At 39.2% G+C, this 25,827-nt stretch overlaps 1 protein-coding gene across 2 annotated transcripts; it reads right to left on the bottom strand.

Moving 5' to 3' along the window:
* Positions 1-1,040: 1,040 nt before the first annotated feature.
* Positions 1,041-24,336, bottom strand: golim4a (golgi integral membrane protein 4a). 2 transcript variants are annotated; one of them, XM_041270585.1, is made up of 16 exons: positions 23,691-24,336; positions 14,486-14,560; positions 14,106-14,155; positions 13,365-13,418; positions 9,484-9,634; positions 8,994-9,076; positions 8,397-8,480; positions 6,726-6,863; positions 6,004-6,471; positions 4,466-4,710; positions 4,286-4,362; positions 4,058-4,140; positions 3,413-3,568; positions 2,711-2,779; positions 2,246-2,323; positions 1,041-1,327 (listed from the first exon to the last, which is right to left on the bottom strand). In XM_041270585.1, the coding sequence occupies exons 1-16, from the start codon at positions 23,881-23,883 to the stop codon at positions 1,169-1,171; spliced, it is 2,163 nt and encodes a 720-aa protein (XP_041126519.1). In that variant the 5' UTR covers positions 23,884-24,336; the 3' UTR covers positions 1,041-1,168. The 2 variants fall into 2 exon arrangements, with proteins under 2 accessions (XP_041126519.1, XP_041126520.1); XM_041270586.1 differs by having other exon boundaries at positions 3,413-3,565.
* Between the last annotated feature and the right edge of the window lie 1,491 nt (positions 24,337-25,827).

Below are 25,827 nucleotides of genomic sequence, written 5' to 3'. Positions count from 1 at the left end.
AATAAAAAAGTAAACTCTGATGACCTTCAACCCAGTTTTATTATTTGGAAAGATACCCATCTTCATCTGAAGATGCAGCAATTGAAAAGCATTTTTACCAAATAACATTTTCCATGTTTATAAGAATCATTATGTACACAATGTAAATACGTATAGATTTATATATTACAGAGATACTTGAGCAATTAAAACATTGTATTCTGTCAATGATCTGAAAAGTATTTTTTACCAGGAAATTCAAAAATCTACTATTACGGTAAGGGGGTGCAGATTTTAATATAATTCAAATATTCTAAAAAATAAATAACTGATCTCAGAAATCAGCTTGGAAAGTACGGGGTATAAATTAAATAGTATACAGTGTAGAAAAGTACCCTGTACAAAAACACATTCCTACGCAGGCACAAAACGTTCAGAAACGATAGCATAATACTTTGCAATGGTGTTGAGCAGGCTAAAATCTGAAATTATTAGGGGCTTAAGCCAATTAACTTTTTTGCTGGCGAAAAAAAAGCGCAATTTCAGTGCAATATATTTTTTTCAATAACACATAAATCGATTATTTATTTTCCCAACTGAAAATCTATTTTTTCAGTCTAAAAATGAACTGAAATTGGCCTCCCCCCCCCCAGTCTGAACTGACATTTTATTTATTTTGAAATTGTTTGGTACCAATGATTCTCAGATACATTACAATTTCCAGCAACATTAAACTAACACACAAGATAACAGCGATCAGCTGTTTTGAATTTATATGGACTTTATTAGAAATGCATCTGCATAACCCTCTAATGCTGTGGAAACTGGAAATGATGAAATAGGGGCTTCATAAACCATGTATGAAATCCAAAAACATATATAAAATGGGCAGGAGGGATTATCACTGGTTCATAGTGTTTTCAAGTAGTAACCAGTTTAGTGAATAGTTCTGGGCTAAGAGAGTAAAAAAAACAAACATTAAAAGCATTAAATGTAAAAAAAAAAAAAAAAATACAAATAAAAATGTGTTTGTGTGTGTGTGTGTGGTGGGGGGGTAAAAATCTTTAAAAATATTCAATTTTTACAATATTTATAGAAAAAAATTAGGAAACCTTCTCTTAAAAAAAAACCCAGAAGTTTCAGTTCTGTATCCCGGGCATTCAAAGCTGTGTTTACTAGGAGGCATTCCTCACATTTCTCCCCGTCGGTTGGGATTGCCAGGGGCTTCCCCCTCTTCCACCTCCTCTTCGTAATTCTCTTCTTCAATTACTTCAGATTCCTGCTTCAGGTGGTCCCCTGGGGGGGAATCCTCCTCCTTCTTAGGACCCTCGGGATTTTTAATATTTCCCTGGGGGGAAAAAATAACGTTCTTCCTTAAATAGAAAAATGAAAACAATGCAAGTGTGACAGAGATGAGACAGCCTTCACATGCACTCAGTAACCTGCTAAAACAAGTCCTTAACAAGTCTGATCACAACTGGACATGCGCTTCTCTAGATAAACTCTCATGACATATCTGTACAGATGTCTATGCTAGCCTCCTCTATATTTCCTTGCAAGGATGTGCATCCTCAGTGTGGGATACTTATAGACTCTGGATGGCACAATGGACTGTGTTCTTAAACTTTAATCTGGCTAAGCAGGACTAAATGAATGGCTGCGATGACCAACATTCATTAAAAAGACAAATGGCACAGTAGTCCACGATTTCTAGGTTCTACCTAACAAACAGCTAAGTGCTGTATGCCACTAAATTGCAGCAGCACCAAAATGATGTACACTGATCTTGTGGAATGTACTGTAATTGATCTTCTGATCATAGGCTAATCCTGCCCTTGTGTTCAGTAACTTTAGAGTTCATTTAAGAAGGTGCAGTCACAGATCAGATATCTTGCAAAAGCAGACCGAGCACCCACCTTGCTATTCTTTGCAAGTGCCGTGAAGGATAGAAAAGCTGCAGCAGACAGTTAACTAATGCTCTGATAACATATCAAACGCTACAGAAAGAGAAACAAGCTGTATCACTCTAAGAGATGCATCCCACACAGAATAAGTGATCGTAGAAAAAATGTCAGTCAAAACAAGTGATACACTAATTAGAATAATAAATGCAAAACGTTTTAATGTTTTCCTCTTTTCGGGACACATTTCAGCAAGCCCTTATGAAGGAGGTACAACTAGTCTCTAAGGCACCTTGAGCAGTGCACCACAATGCCTAACAGGTACTGAACACACTGAATCACTCCAGTATGGAAACAGGACTTACGCGTTCCTCATTCTCTGCATTATATTCTTCTTCGTTCTCTTCTTGTACTTTAGGCCCCTCAGCCAAGTCATTTCGCACCTGAAGAGTAAACCAACACGACAACTCATGCCTAGATCAAGGAAAAATCACTTTGAGAGGTTGGTCTGTAGAGCCACTTCAGAATATATATTGCACTTAATTGTACTTCTTTTAATAGCCGTCAGTCACTTCATGCAGAGATGGGTGGTGCTACAATTGATAGTAACCTATTCTTTTTCACATGTAACCTTTAAATGGATGTTTCACAAATGTATAGCTTTGATTTCTGTTTAACATAAATGTCAGATAGATTAGTTGAACGTAGTGCTGCATGGAAAAACACAATTTCTATCAATCTATTTTTTTTTTATTTATTTTTTTTACATTGCTCTTGCTCCAAAGAACATATTCAACAAGCTGTTTTCCATTGGCTCTTATCAGACTGACCTCTTCCTCTCCCTCCTCCTGGTACTGCTCATCCAGAGTGTCTTCTTGCTGGTCTGGGTTTCCAGCCATCTGCACACAACAAAAAACTTGCCCCTTACTTTCAACAGGTTCCACAATGGCATACTCTGGTTTCAGATTTCTACGGTCCAGTATCAGTCCTAAATGTTGCTATAATATATCTTGTTTCTTGCCTTATTACACAATAAAGTAAATGAATAAGGTCAAAGCTCAGGCAAGGCTATTTAAAGGATTATCAAGCCGGTGTACGTTCCATGAATTCAAGTTAATCTGGGTAGACTTCTTCTACAATTTATGTATCCTTTGGAAGTAATGAGATCTGCTGCCTGCTGCTCCTGAACTTCAAACCAAAGGGAATTTCAACAACAAGCTCAGAATATATTACATTATTGAAGCACATGTGGAACTGCCTATTTTAAATTGGTCTACTGTGATGTTGCTGGGTGTCCAAAGTCATTTGGTATTTGAAAAACAAACAGGAGTACTGGCACTACTTTGACATTCTCCATTCTTCCCAACATTCACTTTTGAACAACATATACTACTGGTTTCAAGACCATGGTTAGCACTGAAACCAGACGTGAAGTCAAATACCAATAATCAAATGAATACTCTAGCTTACAGAATGAGTTAGGGCATAACTCGGGAAATGCTACTTGACACTCGGGAGATTTTTTTTCGTACCACAAGTTGCTCGTCCACTTCTGTTTTGGGCATGTTCTCAAGATGCTTGTTGTGTTCTGCGTTTTCAACTGGAAGATCGTTGTGTTTCTCCTTCTCGGCCTCTTCAAACTCGTCCTCTCCCTGATTGTTTGGATCTTCTTGTGGGTTTGCATCCTTCTGGAAGAGTAGTCAGTTTTGACACTCCTCTAGAATATGTAGTCCTAATTATAAAGTGATCTGTACAGCTATTCCCAGTGTTTTGCAGCACCCTAGAGAATTAACTAAAATTTGCTTCATAGTCAAATGAAACCCGCTGAACAATGTTACCTTAAAAAATCTAATTCCATATTGCAGTTTTCCATATACTTAATGAAAAACTGACAAATCTAACATGAGATACTGTACTACTAATAAGGCTTCTGGTAGATTTTTACAATATTATTTTGTAGTTCCTTTGATTACATGGTGTTAAATAAAATATCAACATTACGTTGATGTAATTTATTTACATTTTGTCTCCATACTAAAATTCTAAGCGAGGCAAAACCTTTCTCCATAGCTGTACAGGTAGAAAATATCTGAATTTGCATCCATTATATTAAAGTGTTGCCTACAGTAAAAAAAACAGGGTTGCATATAAAACATGGAAGATTCATGCTTGCAGACCTTAGCGTGTTCCTCCCCAGGGTCTTCCTCTTGCTGCTCGCGCCCCCCTTCTTCAACACGGGGATGTTCATTCCCATCTAAACCTAGCAAGGGAAAGCATGACTACTTCCTTAACCATCACCACAAGCATGCATATTACAGCCTGGCTTTCTGATATTGTAACCAGTTTTTGCAGCTGAAATGACATGACTACATATTGTATCTTTTCAAATCAGATGCAAGGCTTACCGTCCTGTTTTTGGATATCCTGCTCTTCATCACCTTGAACAATATCAGCATCAATATTTTCATACTCAGGGTGTTGCCTACAATCACAAATCATGGAAAATTGTTAAAATAGCACAGCAAGTCCAGTCCACAATCACACTCTTGCACACATTATTTGTAAAGTTAACCTTGAAATCTCACCTGAGCTGCTCCTGCTGCTGCTCCCTCAGGATCTGCTCCTTGTGGTCTGCTTCCCGCTGCATCTGCAGCTCCCTCTCCCTCAACTGCTGCTGCCGGTCCATCTGCTCCCTCAGTCTCTGCCGATGGAGGTTCTCCTGGCGCTCCTTGAGCTGCCGGGCCTCCTCCTCCTGCTGAACCACCAAACGCTGCTGGTCCAGTTGCTCCTCGTAGGCCGATTTCAAACGCTGCTGTGAACCGCCGCGTTCCTGTGTGTATACGGTGGGGGGGGGTTTACAAAATGTATCTGAGTAACTGTTGTCCAAGGAATGCTTTATTAAAAGTGTTTACCCCCGTTTTTTTAAAATGTATTCGAGTCAATTTTGCAGAGGAATGAGCTTAATTAAGAGAGTTATTAAAATAAATACTTCACAAAATTAACAAAATAATAATTGAAATGCCTTCATCTGTTACTAAGTTACTTCTCATCAAGTTTTATACTTCTATTAAATTTTTCCTCTCAAAGAAATAAGGGGGCTTTGATTTAAAAATACCAATGGGTTGTTATATATATTTAAAAATCAGAAACTCGTTTTCATAACCAAAATATATAACGCAAGTTTGTAGAAAACAAGTTCCCCAAGGGTGTATCATTATTCCTGTATGTATTACAGTTTTTGAAATATTCAATAAATGAGACTTTGCTATCCAAATTGAAATTAATTAGCAGTTAATTACACAGCTGGATGAGCAGACAAAAGAAGCTCTCTTGCTCATCGCTTCTATTGTGTCAAACAGATAATAATACAACAATTACAACCCAACTCATTTAAGTATCTCAGAATTCCTAATTATTATTCCTGCTTTACAAAATTACACTTTAGACTCTACTAAGCATTTAACAATACATGAAGTGTCTTTATGTATATCTAAGATGCCATGAAAACAGTAATAAACATTTTCTTTGTCAAAAAGAGAAAGCTAACTTTAGGCTCATATCAGGGACCAGTTCAATACTGTAGTTCTAACAAAGCAATTTCAATTGTACAGCAATTCAAGTCAGCATATTTTTATGGTGTGGACTCACAACACTAAAATAAAAATGCTGTCACCATTCTGAATCAATAGCAGTAGAGCTAAGAATACATCCTCTCCAGCAGGAACCTCTGAATGATAAAAGGAGGTGACATTTCAGTGGAGAACTAAAGGTTCAGTGGGCGTCCTTCAATCCCATAACCAAGCCAGCTTCCTCTTTAAAAGCCAGGAACTCGAGAGCAGATGTCAGCGAGCTACCGGCATATGGAGGACAAAGGTCAGCCCTGCAGGTGTCCATCTGAACTCATTGGGTGCCTAGCCAGTAGGGTCAGCTGTAGTGTAATGAGGAGAAATAGTCGTAGCTTGGTTTTCCTCCCTAAACCACATGAACGCTAGAGCCAAAACTCCCTCAAGAATTTCCAGCAAAGACTGGCGACTTCACACAGCCAGGACATGCACCTGCACCCCCTGACTGTATTTTTACTAGGAGAGCCACACAGGATTTGCGGTCTCTTAGAAGTTGCTACCTTAAAGGCCTTGTTTCTGTCTTCTTCGTGAATCGCCCCTGCTTCCTCTTGCTCAGCATGTGCTGGGGGCTGGTGGTGCTCCTCCTCTTTCTGGTGGCCTTCCTTCTCTTCCTCTTGCTCAGCGTGTGCTAGGGGCTGGTGGTGCGGCTCCTCGTTCCGGTGGCCTTCCTTCTCATCCTCTTCCTGTGGTTGGTCAGACTCCTCCTCGTCCAGGTCCTCTGGCTGCCCAGCCTGCTCCATCTCCTCCTCGGCCAGCTCTTTCCTGTGATCCTCCTCCACCGGCTGCACCTGCATGCCCTCCCGCCTCCTGTCCCGGTTCTCCTCTCTGTGAGCAACGTGCTCGCTCGGATGCATGTTGTCAAGATCCACCTCCTCACGTTCTTCGCGCTCGTCCCCGGCGTTTGGAACTTCCTGTTGCTGATGGAGGCCATCAATGTTTCCTACTAGTTGCTGTCCTCCCTTGTGAATCTATAAGAGGCACACAAGCACGTAGTGCTCAAGGTTAATAATACTGTATTAAAAAAATACATCTAATACTGTAATTGAAATTGTTAACAGTAATTGCACCACCTTCAAAAATACATTTCACATCTGCCGCTTTCCACCTGTGCAATGGCAAGGAAGAAAATGTTATTTTTATATATTTAGAGAGACTCTCCTTTGCTAGGTAACCCTACCTTGCAGCAATACATACAGTATAGAAAAAAAGAATATCACAGAACCTTGTATTGAGTCTCATCATTCTCCCCTTGTTGCCTCAGTTTCGGTTCCTCTGGTACTGGTGTCTGGAGTCCAGGCTGTCTGAAGCTGGGCATTTTTTTAAGGGTTTCTTTAAACTGCTTGAATTCCTCCACCTGGGCCTAGAACAATGACAACAACAAGTTACACATAGAGAATCACTGCCTGTATGATGTACAAACAAGAATCACTTTAGACTTCATTTGACATGGCTTCAGTTATTGGGGTAAGTTATACCCTCCTGTTTAATTAGCAAAAACAGCAGAATACTGTTTATAAATATTGGGGTTTGCTCAATTGATCTAAAATGGTAGCACACAGAAATAACACTCTCGTTTAAATCAATAAAAGATACGGACTCAGAAGAGACTAGTGTCTAAATAAATATGTACTGTATGTGAATGCCTTGAGATAATGTTCAACTGCATAAATAATGCCCTTGTGTTGTCAATTTATAATTTTAATTCCATCCTTGGTTCCATCCTTATTTTGATCACTTGAACAGACCACATAAAGTATTACGCTTATCTTACTTTTTGGTAAAGACTGTATTCGTAAAAAGGCAAACCCACCGCAGCACATCCAAAAATATAAAATGTCACATCTGACTTTCTTAAATCAGTTTAATAGAATAAAAAAAGTGTAAGAGAGTTCAAGTATGATGTCAAGTGATTAAAACAAGCAGTGTGTGAACACCAGGTGTCTTGAAATAAAAGCTACAGCTAGGAGGTTAATGCAGCGCCACAACAGAAGAGACACTGGTGCTCGCGTTTGCACAAATTATGTTGATTTGCAGCATTTAAAAAGAGCAGCGCAGGCACTTTATTCAAAGCAAAGTAATCCCAGTTAAGGGGAACAACTAAAGCAACTGTTTTCACTTTGTTTTAACTGTCTCATCACAATATTTATTCTGCTTGCCTCGCTGAATCTGGAAAAAAAAAAAAGAAAGTAACTTGTGTTACTCTTCAGCATGTAAATGTTCCCATTTTGCAAGAGAATACGTACAACGAAAGGTAAAGAGGGAAAAAGATAAACACCAGCGAAACGTGGCCAGGCAATAAATGAACAGCATTAGAAGATTAGTAGCAGTCTTCAGCAGCAGGTCACACAACAAGGCAACATCCTGACCCTCTGTCAATAAAACACATGGAAACAGAACTGCCAACAAGCAGAACAATACAATTGATTAGATCTGGAGGCAGCCAAGGCAGTCACATCTTCAGCAACTGTACTGAGCTCTATTCAGCGTTCCTTAGGGCTCAGATTAAAAGACCGATTGATTAATGCAAGCAGGGGCAGGACACTCCATTCCTGGAGGTTCATTAGTAAATAATAACATGCACGCCTGTGGAAGGGTGTCCAGGGAAACAGACCAGCAAGACTGCTACGAGACTGACCCCTGCAGTGTACAGGAGGTAGTGCAAGCTCAATAACCAATGGTATGGTTAGAACAGGGTTGTCACTGCCATTGATGTAAAGGGATGCCACTGTTAAAGTATTAGTTTACCCAAATTAGCGTTAAGATTGGGTTTCTTGCAAACAATTAGATGCAGCATGCAGGCTTCATGCATTTTATCAGTCACTAGGCAAAGCCACTCATTGCCTAAACTGTGCTTTATCCTGAACCAGGAATTGAAATAAGATTTCTTCCAGACCTGTGCAGCAGCCAGTGCACTCCTGTGGTCGTCTAAAGTCATTGCAAGTTGTTCGTGTTCAGATTTTAAATCCTTGTGTTGGTGCTATAGTAAAGAAAAACTTGTTTTACAAATCAAGCATCATAGTCCTGTTCTGAAATAAGATGTTTCTCATGTGACTTATGTATGATATTTAAAGGCACTAGTAGAATCTGGGGACTTTTTACAGCATGTAAATGATCAGTGAACAGAATACCATTACCTTGTTTTAACTGCCCACTACGCTACACTAGCCTTCACTGGTGACTCTTGTTATACAAATGTGAAGGGTTATTTATATAGATTTATTCGTATCAACACTGAAAAAACTGGCATGTCGTAGAAATGAAGCAACTTATGCCTTTTGATGTTTGTATCATTTCTGTAGTATTGTTACCATACTTGTATCCTGAAATGAAGGACGGATAACAGATCTATTAATGATCTTTGAACTGAGTGTAAATTGAAAAATTATACCTTAACTCAAAATGTGATTAACGGAGTGCGTTACAGGTAAAAGGATCCTATGCGTCACACTCTCTAGACCAACACACTGTATTACTGTACACACACATTTACCTTGACATCCTGGAGCTGAGTATGTACATCTTGATGTGCTTTTCTTATATGCTTATTCTCTTCATGCAGGTTATAGATGTTTTCTGACAAAGAAAGGTCCATTATTTTCACCATGTGAAAACTGCACTCAGAAAATGCAAAAGGTTTTCATTTTACCAGGCTAAATCCGTCCTTTAAAACCAAGGCCCTATTGTAAGTGACTGCAGCAGTAGCTGTTGATGCATAGTTCACCACCAAGTCTCTGTAAGTCGCTTTGGATAAAAGTGTCTGCTAAATGACTACTTAATATTAAAATAATAATATTGGGGTAAAAACCTGCAAAACACTAGTGAGGGAATCATATTGATAATTTAAACGGCGGACAGCATTTAGATTCACTATCAAATACCAGGCATTTTCCCCAGTGGAAGGTAATACAGTATGTATTGCTGTTGGCATTCTAGGCTCACACAGCTTGTGATTTCAATGAGAATAGGAACCTGACAGGTACCTTTCAGTTTAGAGATCTCGATCTCCTTCTCTTGCTGCAGGTTATCGTATTTATCTTTGTGTTCACTTAATGCTCTGTTGTGGTCCTCTCTCAGCAGCTGGTGCTCTTCATGCAAGCCATAGTACCGTTTCTTTAGTTCTTCGTGTTGATTCTGCAAGTCAAATATTCCCCAGTTATAAATGACATTGCAATTGTCAGCATTATGCTTTCAAACACAATTAAAAAGGTGCCTCTGCTAGATGTTAAGCATTATTTCTCCAATGATGCAGGACACAATATTGTAGAACGACAGGGTGCGTGTCATTGTGGGATATCTCTCAGTTTCACCCCACAGCACACCGGAGAAGTGGCAATACAACACAACACACACACACACACACACACACACACATATAGTCTGTCAGGACATATTGTTATATGATATGAGGTGATTTGAAATGAAAAACAACTAACAAAAATAGGGTTAGAGAGAATTGTGGCTATGTTCTGAGCTATCGCCACTGCTACGATGCTCAAGAAGCCCACTGCAATGAAGAGAAGATGTTCTGAGATATCGCCATGGCTACGACGCTCAAGAAGCAGATGCGACACGCCAGTTCTAATTAGAAAAGAACCCAGCACAGAAAACATGGAGAAGCGGGCTGCTCTGCATTGAAAACATGAAAAGAAAAAAAATGCAACTATTTATATTGTTACCTGCATGCATTCCAGATAATCTTCTGGAGTTACATTGATTAATTTTCCAGTGCTGGCTGGGTATCAATTTTGTGTAGCATTATAACAGAGGGGGCAGGAAAATCCAAGGAAATATCTGGAAACATCTGCTCAATATAGGCAGAGCATGTACTGTAGACCAGGTAAGTTTAACTAAGCAACATTGCTCAACTAAGAGCCTCCCTGACAGCTATTGATGCAGAGAAAGTGGTCCATGCGTTCATTACCTCTCACGTTGATTACTGCAGTGGACTTAGCAGGGGTCTCTGGTAAGCTCCTGCAGAGACTCCAGATGGTCCAGAAAGTAGTGGCCAGGGTTTTAACTTGAACTCCACTCTCTGCTCACATCACCCCTATTTTAGCATCCCTTCACTGGCTCCCAGTAAGGCACAGAATTGATTTTAAGATTCTTTTACTCACATACAAATCCCTGAATAATTTAGCATCAGCCTACTTAAAAGAACTTTTAAATTTTCCATGCCCCTGTACGTGCTTTAAGATCAGGGGACCAAAGACTGCTGGTTGTTCCAAAGACGAGGCTGCAATCAATAGGAGATAGGCAATCACCAGTTAAGCACCTCGGCTTTGGAACATGCTTCCCCTCGCAATAAGGGAAGCGCCGTCCCCAGATATTTTTAAATCTCTTTTAAAAAACACATGTTTGGCTTTTTAAATTGCTTTTAGTTCTGTGTTTGTTTTATCTGATTATATTTTTATTCTTGTAATTTTCTTGTAATGCTGTTTTATTGCAGCTTTTATTATTTTTGATTATTGTCATTTATGTATGTAAAGTGCTTTGTGATCCCTGAAAGGCACTATATAAAATAAAATTATTATTATTTTTATTATTTTATTATTAACAGCACATGGCAAAAATCTAAAGCTGCCACCCTTTGACTACACAATTCCTATAATACTGCAATGAAATATCAGCAGTGTGCATCAGTCCTGACCTGCTTTGATTTCTTCTATTGCATTTATCATGATATTTGGTGCACGTCTACTCAAAAGTTTCACAGTAACACAGGAGGAAAAAAAAAACATTAAGAAGCCACTGAGAACTGAATCTAATCTCCCAGCAATTTGAAAACCTTTGTATTCTCAGAGTTTGTGAAAAGCGCTCAAACACTGGCATAAATGCTACCACAGTCCTTTCCCGATGGTTATCAAACTGTCAGCTTCAGTTACCTCCTTGCATTCTAGCGTGTCAACAAAGCGCTGAAACTCAAGTGCTCTTGAGAGCTGAGGGAGCCTGCCTGCCTGTTTGTCTGCCTGCCTGCCTGCAGTCCCATGGCTGGGTCTAACTAAAGAGCACAGCAAATATGTTTTTTTTACTCTTGTGAACATAATGCGCCAATTGTAATATGCATTGCCCTTCAACTTAACTGAAAACGATCCATTTTAATAAAGACCTCCTTCTTCCCATGTGAGGGAGCACTGCCATTCCCTTGAAACATTGCAATACACTTTAAAACCTTCTTTACTAACGTGGCTTTACTCTGAGATAACTCTGTAAAGTCAGTTTAATCTCCAGTGGCTGCTAATTGTAATCTACACAACAACTTAAGTGGCTGTAACTATAACCTAATCAATAACACCACAGTTTTACCATTTGTCCTTCATTACTAAAACTGATGCTGTCTAATTTACAGCACAAGGTCTATACAAAACTGCAAGGAAACACACTGTACAACCTAGACTGAGTTCAGATTCTAGGAGTAAAATATGCTCCAATCAATCACCAGTGTGTTCATCCCCAATATAATTAGATTTACTGATTTCTGAATATTGGCACCTAGACAGAGGGCCTAGGTTTTCCATTACTAGTACCAAGTAGTGAATAGCATGAAAAAAAAAACAACCTATTTGTCATACTGGTCGATGTGTCTGGTGCTGTTATTGCAACATCAGATATGATCAGAAGGGATAAATCTACCAATTGGGTGTATTATGATCAGGTGACACACACGCTTAATCAAATGGTCTGTATAGAACACCAATGGTGACCAATGTACTTTAAAGTGCTGAGGCTTCTGCAGAAGTGTGTGTGAGCATGGTAAAATCAGTTCCTTCTGCAGAAGTGTGTGAGCGCATGGTAAAATCAGTTCCTTCTGCAGAAGTGTGTGAGCATGGTAAAATCAGTTCCTTCTGCAGAAGTGTGTGCGCGCATGGTAAAATCAGTTCCTTCTGCAGAAGTGTGTGTGCGCATGGTAAAATCAGTTCCTTCTGCAGAAGTGTGTGTGCGCATGGTAAAATCAGTTCCTTCTGCAGAAGTGTGTGCGCATGGTAAAATCAGTTCCTTCTGCAGAAGTGTGTGTGCAGTTCCTTCTGCAGAAGTGGTAAAATCAGTTCCTTCTGCAGAAGTGTGTGTGCGCATGGTAAAATCAGTTCCTTCTGCAGAAGTGTGTGCGCATGGTAAAATCAGTTCCTTCTGCAGAAGTGTGTGCGCATGGTAAAATCAGTTCCTTCTGCAGAAGTGTGTGCGCATGGTAAAATCAGTTCCTTCTGCAGAAGTGTGTGTGCGCATGGTAAAATCAGTTCCTTCTGCAGAAGTGTGTGTGCGCATGGTAAAATCAGTTCCTTCTGCAGAAGTGTGTGTGCGCATGGTAAAATCAGTTCCTTCTGCAGAAGTGTGTGTGCGCCTTCTGCAGAAGTGTGTGTGCGCATGGTAAAATCAGTGGTAAAATCAGTTCCTTCTGCAGAAGTGTGTGTGCATGGTAAAATCAGTTCCTTCTGCAGAAGTGTGTGTGCATGGTAAAATCAATTATTTAAAGTTCCGAAGAGGGTTGCAAAAGCCTTCACCGCTGGGTTACATGTTAATCCTGACCAGGCTTCTAATACATCAAAGCCATTTCAATAGAATGTGTTGTCTCAGCCTAACGTCAAGTGGACAAGTACCCAATGCTGGGTACTGATTTACACTGGTTCAACCTCAGAGAGGCAAGCATGAGCAGGGAAGAATTGTTCCTACTCTCTCTCTCTCTGAAAGGTATATGCCCTCATTTTAGTTAGTTAGTTTATATTATTATTAAAAAATCACAGCTGACAGAACAGGCATAAATGAGAGCTGTAAAGCCACTTTCACACCACCTCTTAAAACAGTCCAATCATTAATAAATATTTGAAATAATGCCATTTATTTTGTTTTGCACCCAACATTTACCAACCTTTAACATTTCGTGTTGCACATTCAGGGAATTAAACCTGCTCGTGGAATCTTGCTGCAAAGAAAACAAACAAACAAACAAAGTTCATATTTTACAAGCAAGCCATCAGATCCATCATGAAATTGACTTTTTCATGCATTTTAGATGCAAAAATAAACCTCAGACCCTGAAAACTGACAACATATTGTAAGCTGGTTTTCACACAGTCTGCGGAAAGCAGACAGCTATTGATTGAATATCGGTATTCCACCTTCCACGTAATTTAGTCAAAGCTGAAAATTACAACCTTTCTAAGTAACGTAAAAAAATACCGTCAGGTTTATTTATTTTTTTTGCTAATGGAAGCACATTTTTAGGCAGCCATGCCCTAAGCCAGTACTTGATGTTTGCTGTTTGGCAAAAGGTTTTTGCTCGATAGATGCAAAAACATTTTTCCCCACGCTTAATCAAAGCAGTGAAATCCATGATATCTGGCACCCAGGGAGATGTGTAGCGGTACAACACTTTTGTTAAAAAAAAAAAATAAAAAAAACCTGTTTATGTATATCAAGAAAGCAGTCACACAACAGAGCCAAAGTGGTTTATCATTTTGGACACCTAGCAGAGTCTGTCGCTAGAGGCCTGCATGGGTGACAATTTGATTATGGTTTCATGTTGACTGGCTTCCACTGACTTTCAACTCTTTCCTCGATGATCTGCAACGACCCGGTATACAAAAAAAAAAAAAAAAAAAAAACTCACCTTATCTTTATTTAGCGATTGCTGTGCTTCCAACTTGTACACAAGGAAATCTTTAATTCAAGAAAAACAAGTTAAAACATCAAGGATAAAAAAAAAAAAAAAAAGTTTCATTCTAGAAAATAGAAGAAACGTAGGTCTAAATGAAAGCAGCAAGCAGAATCTGGGTTTATGAAATCCCAGGCATTGGTCACAGCCATGCAAAGTGTATCCATGCTTACAAAGATCTTTCGTATTTGCTCTTTGAGCGCTGCTGTCCTGTTCTAGCATTTCTTGTCAGATATATGGAGTGTATGGTGGTAATTTAGTATTAATAATATAATTAATAAATATAACCATTTATGTTTTAGACAGAACAGTTGCAGTGAAAAGAGTCACATTACCTTCTTTTGCCTTTTTGTGTTCAAGCCTTTCTTTTTGCAATGATTTTTCTAATCTTGATCTGTGTTCATATACAACTGTTGGGGGGGAAAAAAATGAAATACTGTCTGTCTCTTATAAACACACAATGTTATTTTTGTTATGTTTTGTTAGACATTTTCCAAAAGCTTGCCGACTCAAACGTAAGGTCAGATTTGACTTTGAAATCCTTTATAAAATGAAGGATCTGTTAGGGACTTGCTTCATTTGAAAACACATCAGAGGATATTTCTAAAGGGGAGATAATAGTTAAAGCTCCTGTCGCCACACTGGGAGGAGTAGTTCAACTTCCTGTGTGACACCACCCACCACAGAATGTACAGGGGTGAATAAGGAAGTATCCAAACTAAAGCTGTACTATACTACCACTTGCAGTTTTGTTTGGTTGCTTTGGTACATTTGGAGGGACAATTGTATCATTCAATTTGACCATTATACCATTAAGTACATGTATTTCACCCTCTGTCTAATTTACTAGGGAATTCCTGCTGGGAAGGGAGGGGCAGACTCATCAGGCTCACCAGAGCAACATCTGACAGCCATCTGCAATCCTCCCTCACTCCCACAAACAAACATGAGAGACAGCAGAAAGCCAATCGTTGGATTGACTTTAGCAGTCAACACAGAACAGGCCCAGAAAATGCACTGTGCATCTGACACAGAGGGTCAACATACTGCACTAGTGTGCTGTAATGAACTGATCCTGATCCAGTTTGGAAATGCTTTAGTGAAATTACACACAAGTGAAAAAATTAGCATTGAATCAAAGTTATGTATTTATTTTTAAATTCAGAACTTAAAATTAAAAAATAAAAAAAATATCTGCAAAATTGAGCTAAATTGAGTTTCTTAAAAAGTTTATTTTAAAAACACTGGGCCAATATGTTTTCCTCTCTTAGTTTGGGAAAAGAAATGTAGGAGCAGTGTTTGCGATTTCTGTGCTTGGTTAGCATTCACCCCAGTAGGGTAAGCAATTCAGTATTTCACAGCAAGACGAGCAAAAAAAAACTGCCCACCAAGGTTTCTCACCTTGACCTGTCCAAAAAAAACCCTTCAAAATCCTGGAATTAAATCTGGATTCTTAATTTCTCTAAAACACATCCTCTGCGTGGTCCTCTCCGTGGCTCATGATTAATCTGAAAGGGCTCCCAGCTGCACTTAGAGACGGGATTGCTAATCCATCCTTGTCAACCGTCTCTGGTTTGTTATTTATCCATTTGAGTCAAGGACATCAGTCATGAACTAATGCATCAGGAGCCTGAGCAACAAAATAACAAGGATGTAATGACTATTTCCCAGGCCACCCACAGCTAGCTATGTATCAAACAACTCCTCACACTACCCAGCAGCCACAGCAATTATTCATCCATGTCACTTCAATAAATTAGATTAAGGCCAGGCACAGAAAATGCACTGTGAACTTGGTTAAGCTTAAAATAAATTCTACCTGCCTGAGTCTTTCTTGCACAATTTTTCATGGCAGCCTCATTACAAGAGGTCTTTCTACCCCTTAACCCCTAGCAACGCTGGTATTGCAAGGAAGATAAATTAGCAATCATTAAATTAGCACTCAGTGAGATTCAATGAAAGGATTACCTCGGTATGATATGTTGTAATTAGATTTAAAGATTAGATGCTAAAGACAGGTGTAGGTCTCTGCAGCCCATCAATCTACTTAAAAGCATCTTTAAAACTATAAAAACACTGAACAGCAAGATACGCAGCAACACTAAAAGAAACATCTTTGACTAAACGTTTTGTGAGCAGGCATTTTTACAGTTTTATATTATATTATATATATATATATATATATTAATCCCAGGAACAGCATGTTCGCATAGGCAAACAAATCAAATCAACCTGTATGCGGCAGCCAGTGAAAGTGTCTGTCAGGTTTTGAGTTTAAACAGGCACTGTCCTGGCTGGTGGTCTTCAGTGGCATGCCATAGACAAATAGCAATTCAGTGACGCTGTTAAATCGACACCAATAGCCCCACACTGCCCTAAAACTGAAACTTCTCATTTATGCAAACAAGACAACTCACTCCGAGTCGACACAAAGTCTTTGTTTTATTTGGCAATCTTGTGGTCTGGATTCGACAACCCTTCTTTATATGAAACTCTTCTTGGAGAGATATGCAGCTGTGTTAAATAAGTGACTCAATCGTTTGTTTTTGCTAGTTCTGGAAAAGGGTACAATAAAGCACTAGTCAGTTACCAGTCTTTCTTTTTTGGCAAGTGATTCCACAAAAAATTTAAAAGGTATCCATGATAAAAGTCATTAGTATTGTTAATTATAATAATAATAATAATAATAATAATAATAATAATAATATTATTATTATTATTATTGATTATGTCTTTAAAGCTTGAAAGCCTCCCCGTTATGATCTCTCTTAAACAGCTTCCTGTTAATGGAAAACCAGATACAAATATATATAAAAACTGCAGGGATTTTTTTGTTTTGTTTCGTTCAGGATTCTAACAAATGCACTGCTTTTCAAACAACAGAATTAACATCCAATGCCCTTTAAAAGTGACAGGAGCATGAACATTTTGAGTTGAAAACAAAAAAAGAAGCAGAAAACCTTTACTGCTATCCTAGCAAAATGTCAGGTTGCTCACTCTGTCTTCCTCGTCTCAAAGGGCAAGCAAACAAACGGTGTATCCCTTGGCTTTAATTCTACTTAACACTGGACAGAGTTGCATTGTTTGCTCAGCCCTGTTTGTGAATCTTCTTAACCAAGGTAGTTGCATGATTACTTTGCTGAATTATCTTCAGAATTACATTTGATTGCAATAAACTATTACATAAGTATTTGTCTGTATGTTCCAAATGGTATGAAATAGTTCCTGTATACTGTATATTAAATGAGCAAGTCTCAATGGGAATGTATTTATCTTGCCCCAAATATGCTTCTGTATTGTGTTACCAATAGGGATGTGCAAAGCGGTTCTTCTGTAAGTGGATCCTACATGCAATGTGTGCAGTTCTGGTCAACTCGCTATAAAAAAGATATTGCTGCTCTAGAAAGAGTGCAAAGAAGAGCGACCAGAATTATTCCGGGCTTAAAAGGCATGTTATATGCAGACAGGCTAAAAGAATTGAATCTGTTCAGTCTTGAACAAAGAAGACTATGTGGCGACCTAATTCAAGCATTCAAAATTCTAAAAGGTATTGACAGTGTCGACCCAAGGGACTTTTTCAGCCTGAAAAAAGAAACAAGGACTAGGGGTCACAAATGGAGATTAGACAAAGGTGCATTCATAACAGAAAATAGGAGGCACTTTTTTACATAGAGAATGTGAGGGTCTGGAATCAACTCCCCAGTAATGTTGTTGAAGCTGACACCCTGGGATCCTTCAAGAAGCTGCTTGATGAGATTCTGGGATCAATAAGCTACTAACAACCAAACGAGCAAGATGGGCCGAATGGCCTCCTCTCGTTTGTAAATTTTCTTATGTTCTTACATTGCTAATACTGTACGCAGCCCTGAAACCAGCTGAGTTCAGGTGAAGGGAACCAAATGAAATTAAACAAGCAGGTTTGGTCACAGTTCAAGCAACCATGAAGGTTTTATGAAGGAAAAAATAAATACATCTCTGCCGGTTTTTACCACTGCAGCTGGATATGTTGAAAAATTAAAATTAATCTTATTAATCAGCCTGCTTAATGCCTGAACTTTAAACCTTTTTGGATTTGATGAATGCAAATAATTTATTGATAGCACCGAGTTCAGAAGCTGCTCCTGCTGTAGTTCTATTTAAAAGCCATACATTAGATATGTAACATGAGCTAGATAAGCCCAGTTATCTTCACGGTAGTAAGCTTTGGCACTATCTAGTAGTTATCGTTATGCTGGAAGCAATACAAACAAGAAAGCATTGACTAATGAAAAATATCAGGCTTAAGTTAGATGCTGCTGGGGTATAATGTTCCCTGTTCTGGTCTCCAAATGCAGCAGACATTCAAGACAGAAAAGCCAGTTAGAGGTTAGGAGAATGCTTTAATCACTTTCTACCTTTGCTAATTGAGATTAATGTGTCAGTTGTTTTGGTAGATGGTTTGATTCTAATGAAAAAGCGCACTCCTTGACAGGACAATCATCAGTGATGAACTGAAGAAAAGAAGCAGCTGGCACAGGAAAACAGAACCAGGTACTGCACAGAATTACAAGGACACTGAGAACTGAGGTTTCCATTCACCTATCTCTGTATGTCAAAGGCTCAGAGAAATGTTTAAGCCTCCCAGCACATTTTCGCATCTGTACTTCACAGCAGACAATGGCAGCTTGTTAACAGGGCTCATCTTTTGCGTACTTGCCTTTGGTTTTGGAGGTTTAAAACTTCCTGTAATCATTTAACTGACAGGCAATGCCAGCTGCCCCTTGCTTGTTTGAGAGATTTGACTTTAGACCATGGTTCAATAAAATAAATACAGCAACAATCCTTGTGACGTCATGTTTTGGAAGGGCACTATAGCACAAACATTTAGAATCATACACCGCGTGATCTGACAATGAATAGCCTGGATTCAACACCACTGACCGTAAACTGTCTTCTAAACAGAACCTAGTGCCATACGTTCCCACCAATATTGAAATAGTTCTGTTATTCCTTCAGTGGCAGATGTACAAGCAGGGCTGGAGAATGTGCGCTGAAGGATTTGGTTGGGAGCTGAAGATTAACAACCCCAAGGATTTAAAATAAATAAATAAAAAATAAATGCACTTTAACCCTAAAGTACTAAAAATATTTAAGAAAAAAAACCTTTAAAAAAAAGGAGGCATAGTTTACCTTATTCCAGGAAACAAATAAATGCTTCTTTTAAAAACAGTGCTGTGTTTAAGGTATCCTCTTTACAACCCACAATAATGCTCTCACAGGCTTTCTCATCCTCACTCACCCTCCCCCCGCCTCCGAACCTACTGTCCTTAAGGTTTCCAGACTGTGCCTCGAAGACTTAAGACATTCTGTAACCCTGTGTACAATAGCCATAAAACTCTACCTTAGCTGTGGCATCTCATTCTGGGAAACAACATGATGCTCGTATACTGTATACTATACCTTTTCAAATCAGCAAGGCAGCACACTGGCTACTTTCCACTCAGCAGGAACTGAATAATTAAGCTATCTCATCAAAAACAATAAAAGATAGGACAGATGCCATAAGCTTTCAAGAGTGCCGTGCAGATAACAGTAAACTGTTGTTTTACACAAATAGGGTCACACCCAGTAAACATAAAAACACGCCTAAGTCTACGATATGAAATAACCCACACCATATCTCGATTCATGCATTAATTAATTTACTTTGGGAAGTTACAAAAAAAAGCATAAAACAAGTATTCTGATATTACCGCAATCGTATTCAAAGTTTTACTTCAAAATTTGCACAGTAATTATCTTGCACAGTATGTACTCTTGCCATTGACAGGACAGTTAAAAACCTAACAAGGTGTAAATGGGACATTATTTTACTCTGTTTACTCAGAAACACAATCTGACACAGCTGAATGCTCCACTGAGGACAACTGTTAATGCTGATAACTCAGACAACATACGTAAATGCAGTAAGGTGGTGGATATACCACTACATTACACAGTGATTACATTCTTCTGCAGGTACAGTAAATGCAATAAGACTCCCTGTTCAAAAAATTGAACAGCTAAGTTTACATTGCTGTTGCTCAATATCCAGATAAGTCAGAGGTATCAATACTGCACTCGCTCTACCCAAGTGTATGCATTGCTCTTCAAGTGGTTCAGTTTGTTTGAATACTTTTTGCATGCAAATCTCTTATACTTGGAACAAAACTGTTTTTAATACATCTTCCAGCTGGCACTGCAGGAAATCAAGGACACACGGAAAGAAAGCATGTGCAGTACACTTTCATGTGGCACTATCCATGTAACTCATACAACTACAATCTGCAACACTGTGTTCCCAATCAATCCATCAAGCACATGCTTAAATAAATGCAAAGGTCACTTTACATAAAACTGCTGTACTCTAGCAAACATACTCCACATAAGTGAAAACCTCTGTAATCTGGTGTACAGTAATTGTTTTATTTAATGTGTTTAAGTGAACAATAAAATGATTATTTTTTTCCTGTTTTGTAGTACTTATACTAATCAAAAAGCTAAAAGGGAAACACACACACACACACCATTAAAAGTTAAAGGTCCTAATAAGAAAACTAATCAAGGAATTCTACAGCTTTAACTAAGAGGACTGTGAATCATTTTCTGAATCTGCCTGTCTGAACACTGAACTTTGCAGTAACTACAAGTAGCTGCTGTTTTCTGACTACACTTCTTCCTAGATACTGAACCTGTGTCATTTGTCGTTACTTTAAAACTCTCGCAGCAGGCTGGATGCAGACTGGACCTGTACTCTTGTAGCAAAGCATTACTAAAACCTTACTGTTGTCTGTCAAATACAAACATCATTAGCCAGTAACTTTCCATTCTCACACTAAACTAGTGACTGAAGCCTACGGTACAGATTGCCAGATATGTTACTGCTATCTGAAACTTTCCCACCTCAAAGAGGGACAATAGCTAGTGACAATACAAACCTGAAAATGTTTACTTGTTTCAGTAGAGCAGTAATGATGAGATTCACGGCACTGCAATTCATCTGAATTCAAAATGAAAGGTGATATTTTGCAATGTTGCAGTGGGAAAACTATTCACCGCAGAGCAATGAAACGTGGTGGATTGAACCACCAGCTGATGGGAACCATAATGTAACCTGCCAGCGAACACCCCTAAACAGCAAGCACGCCTTTACAGCTGCAGTGATCAGGCTTTTGCTCAGCCCTCCACCAGTGCAACTCACAAAAAGATTTCAGACTCAGACATATTGTTCAATATTCTCCTGGGGCTGCATTTGATACCATTCACAGCGATGCATAAAACAAGGTAAGGCTATTGAGGCACTGTCACTTTAAACCTGGATTTCAACCTTGACACGCTAATGTCACCACATTCTAACGTATTATGTCCTGACCACTGGCCCTTACTAATCAATTTGCTTGCAATTTTATCATGCATTACTCAAGTGTCAACAGTAATAATGAAACACAAAGATGTGTGGCTCACAAGCTCTTGAGAAATGACAACAGTTTATGGAAAAGAGTATTGCAGAAGCCCATGAACAAATGCAGCTTATCTACTAACCCACAGTTACCATACACCACTTCTGTTTTCAAAGAAACGCAACTACAGTCTAGAACAGTTTCACAGAGGTCATGCGTTGAGGCTTTGTAAACCATACAACTAAAATGATCTACAACTCTGCATTAGAGGTGGTTTTTAAAAGGGTTTATAGACAATGTACTATTAAAGCATGGTCATCTGCACAGCAAACACACATTGTCATTTTAATAGTCATGTTATACAGTAGGTTCATCTGTAGTGTGAGATGTTCTCTATGCCTTAAATACCTTCATTCCTTTCATTAGCCAACCAGCAGCTTCAGCTAATGAAGAGAAGAAGCGACCAAGGAAATGAAGCCGTAAGGCATGAAAAGGGGGATTAACCTACAGTGTTTATGTACTGTACTCTATCTATCTATCTATATATGCAAAACCACACAAGACCATATATATATCAGACAGAGGAGCGTGCCAAAGATTTACCATTATTTTTCCTTAGCTATAACCATTTTAACGGTTTTACCATTATTTGAATCCTCCAGTATTCAGATTATAATCTGCATGTCATCTATTATCCTATACCTGCAGGGCAGTACAGTCAATGTAATATTTGGTTTCACTTCTATTTTCTGTAAAAATGAGAACTATAATTATAATCAAAGTGGTCAATCTATAATTTCTACCTCTAGATACTTGACTTCTACAAAATCTACAGACACACCAAACAACTTCTTGATGAATATCTTTAAAATGACACAGTTCAGAGGCAACGAAGAAGGTGGTGGTAATGCATTAACTAACCCCTCCAGCAATCCTGAATAAATCACCATCATTCAGTATATTACAATGGAAACATCTTGTGAATACGCAAGTACTTTATTTTTTACCACAAGAGCTGATAAACATGTGAAAATCTGATGTCAGAATAGGATAGTGTGTACTCTTAGTGGGCTCGAAAAAGAATGTTTATACTTATTCTTTTTTTAAGATCCATTTAGATTTCGCCCTTGCAGTAGTTGGAAGTCTGATAGAGTGGATTCATGGGATCAGAATGTATTGGTCATTGATCAGATGTATAGCCAAAGGGGATTTAAACTCAGCAGGATTCTGGATTCATTGCCACATGCAAAATGCTACATCCACGGAGAAGTGTATCAAATTGTGCAATAGAGGGAAAAAGAGTCATGGACAAAATCCACATACGACCTGGAAATAATTGGCTACCTCATCCATGTTAAATGAACAACTAATATAATAATACTGTTTGACACAACATTAGCTAAATAATTCGAACAGCCTGCTTAAAGGAACAACAGTGCAATACTCATGCCTGACACAGTTGCATTTGCAATTGGGCTAGTTCAATACACAGCGATATTTAGATGGCAAGTCCATTTCCAGTTTGCAATAGTGGAAACTACAGAATGCTTAAACATGCGCTTCGATTATTATGAAGGCTACCAAATGTGTACACCTTTTCTGTAGGTTTTATAATTTATTCAAGAAGTTAAACGTAAGTCAGACATGATATTTGTCAGAATAACCCAAATTCCTGAGTGCGAACTGGAAATGAGAAGACAGTTGTAATGATTTATAACCGAGATGAAAACCTTTGCTGTAAATTCCAAGCGGGAATGTTTTATTACAGAAATAAATCATTGGAAACTTGTTGGCTAATTTTTTAGGGGCCCGCACTGTCACGATACTGCATACTACAGAGTGCATAGCTTCCCAAAGCAAATCAGTTACAAACTCAATGTTTACATAAATTGTTTGTTAAATTAACCGGATCCGTCTTCAGTAAACAGAGACAGAAAAGCGTGCCCTTGCATTAGGAAAAGTAATATTTCTGACACAGTTAAACAGATTTTTTGATATTGTATTAAAAGTGAGTATGGTGCAAATGACATGGTTATCACCTTTTTCTAGTGTAAAGATGTTATGAAAAAACACACACACAAAATTAACATCCCAACTAAACGGTAATAAGTCAATACTATACCTTGTAGTTGAGCAGATAATGATTCTTGGTGCTGTTGATATTTTGCAGCTATAGCCTCTGTTCTTTTGAGCTGTTTGTGTATTTCGTAGGATACCATTACCCCGTACAGAAGTCCAAAAATAACAGTCAGCAGCACGAGCGACTGAAAAATACGCTTATGCCTTCTGGAACACATTCCGTTCCCCATCTTCATTCTTTCCCCCCAGCCTTTAAACTTTAAGCCCTTTCTTTTTCAAGCATTGCACCGAATGGTATGCATCGCAACAGGTAGTGGAAAAGTACAAAACAAACAAAAAGAAAAAACCGCTCTGATCGCTCTGTACTTATTGGTTTTGCGCAGTAACTTTTCTATTAACACACATATATATACACACACACACAAATATGCGATCCCTTCAAAATTGTTTTCTCTTTGTATTACAAACTCAGGTAACTATAAACTAGATTGCCAAGTTTATTACCCCACGTCTTCATTGGTTTTACTTTCTGAATTCATCGATGCAACCATCTCACTTTTTTATTTTATTTTCAGAGAACGGGTGTGGGAAATCAACTTCTGTAACACTAAGCCGTTCAATTTAGTGATCTTTGCTGCTCTTTGTAAAAAGCCTGCCTGCCTGGTACCTTGTTCTTTAGTTACGTGTCACCTAGCAGGAGCTACCATCCAACAGAAATTGTGAAGGAAGTCCCACCCACCAGACTGGGATAGTGGATTATCCTATCCCTGGTTTATTGGAAATTGTATTTCCTTACTGGATGTCCCTCATGCCAGTCGGGTAGTTCACTCCAAATACTGAACTGTACTGGAATGATGTTGTTAAGTAAGTTTATTTGTTTGTTTGTTTGTTAAAGGCTGCACGGAAACAAACCTGAGCTACTGAAATGTGACAATTTCCAGTGATTTAGATTGTGTCTTTTGTTTCTTCAATTTGTAACATGTTACTTATTTTAATAAGTTATTGTAAGGTGTTTAAATATGTTACTCTCTCTCTCTCTCTCTCTCTCTCTCTCTCTCTCTCTCTCTCTCTCTCCTCTATATATATATATATATATATATATTATAAAAAGTCTGCCCATGCTGCCTGTCTCCTCTGTCCTAATTCTCCTTGATCCCGCTCCTATCCTTTCTCGCTGACCTGGGAATCTCCGGCACTGGTCTGGTTCTCCTCCTACTTCTGACTGCACCTACCAAGTAACCTGGCGTGGCACAACCTCCACACCTCTCTCAACAGGAGTCTCCCAAAGATCAGTCTTGGGTCCTCTCCTGTTCTCTCTACACCCGCTCCCTGGGTCCTCTCAACACACCCTATGGTTTCTCATACCATTTCTATGCTGATGATGCTCAGCTGTTCCTCTCCTTCCCCCACATGACCCCACCATACCCTCCTGTAACCCTGTCTGTCTGCTATCTCCTGGATGCATTCACATCACCTCAAACTCAACCTCTCTAAATATGACCTCCTTTACTTCCCCCTCCTCTGATCTCTCCCTCCCTCCTCCTCAGCCAAGAACCTTGGAGTAACCCTGGACCCCTGCCTTTCCTACTCCCAGTACATCTCCACTCTCGCACGCACCTGCCAATTCTTCCTGAGCAACATACAAAGAATCCGACCCTTCCTCACCAACTACTCCATGCAACTCCTCGTCCAGGCCCTGGTCCTCTCCCGCCTTGACTACTGCAACTCCCTCCAGCCACCCGTCAGCTCCAGCTCATCCAGAATTCCACTGCTCGCCTGGTGTTCTCTCTGCCTCTCTACTCCCACTGGCTCCCGATCATCGCTCGCATCCAGTTCAATACTCTTGTACTTGCCTACCGAAGCCTTGACCAGACTGCACCCAGCTACCTCCAGACCCTCATCTCGCCCCTACACCTCCACCCAACTTCTCTGCTCCACCTGCAGTAGAAGATTTGCTCTCCTGCCTCCACAGCCCACTCCTTCACCCTCACCCTGCAATGGTAGAACGACCTTCCTACTGATGTTAGGTCTGCCCAGTCCTTGACCACCTTCCGGCACCTCCTCAAGACACATCTCTTCAGACAACACCTGAAAAACTCAACTCTTCTCTTCTGGTCTGTATAGCACTCTGCTTTTAATGCACTTTAACTTGCACTTATTTGCTCCCTATTTTACTGTAT

Source organism: Polyodon spathula, chromosome 14, assembly GCF_017654505.1.
Source record: "Polyodon spathula isolate WHYD16114869_AA chromosome 14, ASM1765450v1, whole genome shotgun sequence".
Taxonomy (NCBI): Eukaryota; Metazoa; Chordata; class Actinopteri; order Acipenseriformes; family Polyodontidae; genus Polyodon; species Polyodon spathula.
This window is presented reverse-complemented; position numbering and strand designations above follow the sequence as displayed.

Bases quoted from the DNA above. Each gene is read 5' to 3' on its own strand.
- golim4a (XM_041270585.1), bottom strand. From the start codon at position 23,883: ATGAAGATGGGGAACGGAATGTGTTCCAGAAGGCATAAGCGTATTTTT. The intron at 6,472-6,725 runs GTTCTGTGATAT...TGCCTCTTATAG, and splicing joins ATGATGAGACTCAATACAAG to ATTCACAAGGGAGGACAGCA. The intron at 4,711-6,003 runs GTAGCAACTTCT...GTATACACACAG, and splicing joins ACAGAAACAAGGCCTTTAAG to GAACGCGGCGGTTCACAGCA.